The 5525-nt window shown below is 61.0% G+C and overlaps 1 protein-coding gene across 1 annotated transcript in view; it reads left to right on the plus strand.

Moving 5' to 3' along the window:
- Positions 1-2368: 2368 nt before the first annotated feature.
- The window catches only part of NCAPH (non-SMC condensin I complex subunit H), a gene marked incomplete at its 5' end in the record, with an annotated part of 5913 nt that continues 2756 nt past the window's right edge, over positions 2369-5525 (plus strand). The window contains 5 exons of the mRNA XM_042023177.1: positions 2369-2556; positions 2625-2715; positions 3601-3693; positions 4529-4667; positions 5130-5371. Coding sequence (XP_041879111.1) covers positions 2369-2556; positions 2625-2715; positions 3601-3693; positions 4529-4667; positions 5130-5371 — 753 coding nt within the window. The remainder of the gene's footprint in view (positions 2557-2624; positions 2716-3600; positions 3694-4528; positions 4668-5129; positions 5372-5525) is intronic.

A 5525-nucleotide genomic window follows, 5' to 3' on the forward strand; every position in this document is an offset into this window, starting at 1 on the left:
AGGGGCAGGAGAAGGGATTGGGGCCATCCCGAGGTCCTTCCCACTCCGGCCTCTTCCAGAGCTTTCCCACTAAAGGGAAAAGAATCCCTCCTGGCTGGATCAGAGCGACGTGTGCGGCAGCCAGGCCAGGGGAAGGCAGCTCAGGAACAGCTCTTCCCAATAAAATCTTGGAAAGATCAAACCCACTTCCCTCTGCCGAGCTTTCCCTGTGCCTCCAGCTCCAAACACAGGGAATGAGGGCGCCAAAAATGCAGGAAATCCTGGGATTTGTGGCACAAGAATTGGGGATAAAACACAGGGCAGCAAAAATCTGGGAAATCCTGTCACCAGGGATCCCTCAATTTCCACTTCCATACGGGAATGTTCCTGCCCTCTCCGGCACCGCTGATGGATGCCTGGGAAAAATCCAAGGCCGTTGCCAGGGCAGGAGAAATTTATTTGGGCATCAAAACCCTCGGAGGCTCCTTTGGGTCGGGTTCAGCTGCAGAGATTGATTTGTTTACTGCAGCCACGGAACATGCGGGGTCTGTTCCCGGGAAAACTCATCCCAAAGCACATCCCGGGATTTTCCAGCCCCTCCCGGTTATCCTGGAGCAGCTGAGGGAACGGACTGACCCCATTGCTCAGCCCCCGAGTTATCTGGGGGACAAAAAAAAAAACCCTGAAGTGTTTCGGTTCCTCGAGGTTTGTGAGTGTCCGGGGCTCTTCCAAGGAAATTCCAGGCTCCAAGCGTTGATTCCTTTGCCATTTTTGGGGTTGGGATGAGGCAGCGCTGAGATCCCGACTGGGGGAGCGCTCCTGGCGGGGGTGGCCGCGGGAATCGACGGACGGAGCCAAAGGAAAAGTGGGATTCGGGAGTTAACGACCACCTCTAAATGCACATATTCCTTAGGAAAAATGGGATTTTCCTTGTTGGGTCCTGGTGGATGGGTGGGTTGTGTTTGGAACGGGTTCTGGTAAAGCCGTGCTGGGGACACAGCGCGGGCTCGGGCACTCCCGGGGAGAGGCGTTTCCTTGGATCGGCCCTTCCCGGGATCCTGGAGCATCCTGGATGGGGAACCCACCATTCCCTAATCCCGGATTCTCCTCCCCGGGAGATCCCGCGGCTCCATCCCGTGCTGGAACATGGACTCGATGATCCTAAAGGTGTTTTCCACGCTTAACAATTCCGCGATTCCCTTGGCACGGAGGGGAAATCCTGGAGCGGGGATCAATCCACGGCTTTTCCTGCTGCTCCATCCAGCGGCTCAGCCGGGAAAAGCCGCCGGGAAAAAACGCGGACACCCAACCGCAGCAAGGCCGCGGTGCCCTAAATCCATGGATTCGGCTGGGAATGCTGCCTGGGAGGGCTGGAAAAGCTCCTGCTCCGGGCGGTGGCACTGGAGAAGCAGCTGCTGTTCCCGAGCTTTGGAATGGAATTGGAATGGAATTCCCGAGCTTTTGGGGATGGATCTGGGGGCACGTCCAGGCCATCCCGACTTTTTCCTAAAGCTTCCAGAGCACAGGACACGCTCCAGAAATAAAAGTTATGGATTTATTTCCCTCTTGGTGGAGCTTTGCCTCAGGCACAGAGCTCGGGGCTCTCCCAGGAGTGTCCCCTCTGCCCGGGATGGGGGACCTGAGGTCAGGTGAGGGTCTCAGGGAATATGGGGACACACCTGGAGGGTCTCAGGGAACACCAGAGGGGGCACAGGGTGGCTCAGGGTGGAGCTCTGCTGCCAGGAACAGGGACAGGAGGAGAGGGAACGGCCTCAGGCTGGGCCAGGGGAGGCTCGCGTTGGACACCAGCGGGAATTTCCTCATGGAAAGGGCGCTCAGGCCTCGGAACTGCCCGGGGAGGTTTGGAACGCCCATCCCTGGAGGTGTCCGAGGCCTGGAGGTGGCACTCAGGGCTCTGGGCTGGGGACAAGGCGGGCATCGGGCACAGCTTGGACTCGGTGATCGCAAAGATTCCAACCTCACTGATTCCGGGATAAGCGGCGCTGCTCTGGCGGCTCCTCCTCCTTCTTGGGGGGTGCGGGGGCGGCACCGGGGGCTGCTGACACCGCTCCGATCCCATCCCAGGGCCGGCAGATGGGGGGCAATGGAAGGGTCGCCCCTTCCCGAGGGTTCCCTCCCGGGGGTCCCCTCAGAGCGCTGCGCCCCCCCCCCCTCCCCCCCCCCCACCCCTACCCCCCCCGCCCCCCCGGGCCCCCCCAGCGCGCCGCCCCCGTCAAACCCCCCCCGGGGGCGGGCACGCCGCGCGCTGATTGGCTGTCGGGCAGGGGCGCCGCGCGCTGATTGGTCGGGAGGCGCGGAGAGGGCGTGGCCTCGGCGAGGGCGGGCTCCCCCTCAGCGCGGCGCTGTCCCGCAGCCATGAGCGCTCGCACCCCCCCGCGCCGCCGCCGCCGCCTTCGCCGCCTCCCCGGCCCCGCGGCCTCTCGGCAGCACCGGCACCCCCGGCACCCCCGTGCTCGCTGAGTGCCCCAACAACGACGATGAGCGCGAGAGGCGCCAGCGCCGCCGCTCCAGGGCCGTGGACTCGTCGCTGCAGGGCCTCGGCTCCCCCGCGCCCAGGTAGGGCCGGTGCGCGGGGCCCCGGGCTGAGGGGGGAGCGCGGTCACCGACGCCGCTGTGTCCCGCAGGCCCGAGAGCTGGCAGCCCCCGCTGCCCCAGTGGAGCAACGCGCAGATCGCGGAGCACTACAGCACCTGTATCAAGCTCTGCAGCGAGAACGTGAGTCCGGGGCGCCGCGGTTGGGCCGGGAGGGGTTTAAAATCCTCCGGCAACGCGGGGCGGGCGGGGTTTGAAACGCTTCGGGCCTTGGCAGCGGGGTCGTTCCGGGATGGGGCAGGTTAAGGGACCGTGAAGGGGCATCTGGCCCCAGCACCCTGCTCCAGCAGGGTCATCCCACAGCACATGGGTGGTGTCTGCACGGTTCTGGAATAGCTCTGGGCAATCCCAGGAAAAAGTTCTTGTGGAACTCGCCAGGCATCAGGTCCTGCCCGTTCCTCTCGTCCCATGGCTGGGCCCCCCGGAGCAGAGCCTGGCTCCATCCTCCCACATTCCCCCTTGGATATTTAGACACAGGGATGAGGGCCCCTCTCAGCCGTCTCTTCCCGAGGCTGACCAGCCCCAGCTCCCTCAGCCTTTCCTCATCGGGGGGATGCTCCAGGCCCTTCCTCATCTTTGTCACTGGAGCTCCGTGTCCCTCCTGTCCCAGTGATCCCAGAGCTGGACGCAGCACTCCAGAGGTGCTCCCAGGGCTGGGCAGAGGGGCAGGAACGCTCCCTGACCTGCTGGGAATGCTCTTCCTGGGGCATCCCCTTGGTGTCCTTGTTCCTAGGACACTCTGCTGGGCAGGGACACTTTGTTGTCCCCCAGGTCCTTCTCCACAGGGATCATCCCCAGCCTGTGCTGTGTCCAGGGCTGTCCCTCCCCAGCTGCAGGACCCTGTTGAATTTCAGACAATTCCCTGCCCACCTCTCCAAGCTTTTCCTATTCCTCTTCCAAGAGGAAGCTGTGGCCACGTCCAGGCTGCTGTTGCCCTCCCCCGGGGCTCAGGGTCCTGGCAGGGTGGCCCTGGTCAGGGGAAGGGTCCCCAGCTGTGCTTTATTGCAGAAAATCACCACCAAAAATGCCTTTGGGCTGCACCTGATCGATTACATGACCGAGATCCTGAAGCAGAAGAACTCAGAGCTCACCAACTTCAAGGTGAGAGGAGTCCTTGCTGCTGCTGCTTTGTTTCCACCTGGCAATTAACCCCAGGCTTAATTAATGTGAAACCTCGAACGCTGCTCAGGGTGCTGCCGCCAAAACCCCCCTGGGAGAGGCGGCACAGCCGCTTTTTGTCAGAATTGGAGGCACCGAATCCTTGTAAAGGCTGAATCCTTCTGGTTGTGGCGTTCCAAAGGGCTCTGGTGCAAAAGCAGGGCTTGGGAGGCCTCTGAGGTGAAAACCAGTGACCAAACAAAGCTGGGAAAGGAAGGAGGGTGCTGCTGGGCTGGGTTTAATCCAAGAACTTGCCAAGGAGAAGATTCCCTGGGATTGCTGGGAGGGAGGAGTGGATTCCCGGATGGATCCACAGGGGACATTTGGGATGTGGCCTCCAGGAGCTCCTGAGCCAGCAGTGGCTCCTGAGGGAAGGATGGGAAAGGGGCACTGGGTTACACTGGGGGGTTCTCAGCCTTCCTGGCGGGGTCTGGGGCTGGAGAAGGCGCTTGGAATTCCACGTCCTTCACCCCTTCATGATTGGGGCAAACGGGATGATCCCGAGGGGGTGGCCCTAAGGAAGGAGAGGCGGCTCCTGGCAGATCAAACCTGCGCCTTTCTGCTTCTCCCCGCTGCCGAACTCAGCAATTCCTAAAGGATTTTAGGTGTGATCCCAAAAAGCCAAAGGGAGCACTCCCCTTGGCGGTCCATAGCTTTCACAGTCACTCCTCTCCCCGTTATCCGCGATTTTCCTCGGGATGCAGAGCACTCGGGAAATCAGATCTGGGATCATCCAGGTGAGGCTTTTCCCTCTCCAGCTGCGAATTCCCTGTTCCAGGTGGCAGCGGGAACCCTGGATGCCAGTGCCAAGATCTACGCTGTGCGCGTGGATTCCGTCCACGCCGACACCTACAGGGTCCTGGGCAACCTGGGCAAGGACTCAGCCCCTGCCAAGGACCCGCAGAGCCCCGAGGAAGGTGGGAATTCCCTCTTTTTCTCTCAAAAAACCCGGGAAATTCCCTCCTTTCCCACCCGGGAACAGGAGAAGCCTCAGCGCTCTTTCCAAGTTGGGAGTTTCAAAGAGATTTGGGGTTAATCGAATTTTCCGGGGGTTGGGAGATCCCGGGTTGGTTCTCCTGGAATACTGGAGCAGGGAGGGATGGGAGGGAGAAGCTGGAGCTGTCGTTCAGGGATTTCTGATTTCAGTTTGGGGCCAAACAGGGGCAGCTTGGGGCCAAACAGGGGCAGTTTGGGGCCAAACAGAACCAATAAAAAGCAAAGCCCATCCGGCCCATGGAACGTTGCTCGTTCCAACAGATCCCGACTGAGGAATTCCAATGCCCGCTGTGAGTTTGGTGCCCAGGTTCCAGGTTTTCCCTCTCCTTTAGGAGGGATTTTGGCCATTTTGAAGTGGGATTTTTGTCCTTCTCCCTCACCAGGCTCCAGCCCAGCCCCCGAGGCCGCCCGGAAGGCGCAGCCCAGGAAGAAACAAACCTTCCGAACCATCGAGCACAACCTGAACAACATCAACCTTCCCGAGGCCTCCCGCGGCTCTGAGGTGGCCTTGGATCTCTCCTCATCCCTGTTTTCCTGCCTCTCCACCCCCCTGGGCTCTGGCATCGCACAAACCTGGGAATTCAGGCTGGGAAAAGGATCCTGGAATGGTTTGGGGTGGAAGAGATGAAATCCCATCTGGTGCCAGCGTGGCCAGGGACGCTTCCCACTATCCCAGCTCGCTGCAGCCTGGCCTGGGATATTCCCAGGGATGGATTTGCCCAGGAGTGGCTGCAGGAATTCCATCCCAGCCTTTTCCATGCCCTGAAGGAGGAGGAAAT

Source organism: Corvus kubaryi, unplaced genomic scaffold, assembly GCF_017639235.1.
Source record: "Corvus kubaryi isolate FWS band 111438036 unplaced genomic scaffold, C.kubaryi_AGA036_p1.0 37237, whole genome shotgun sequence".
NCBI lineage: Eukaryota > Metazoa > Chordata > Aves > Passeriformes > Corvidae > Corvus > Corvus kubaryi.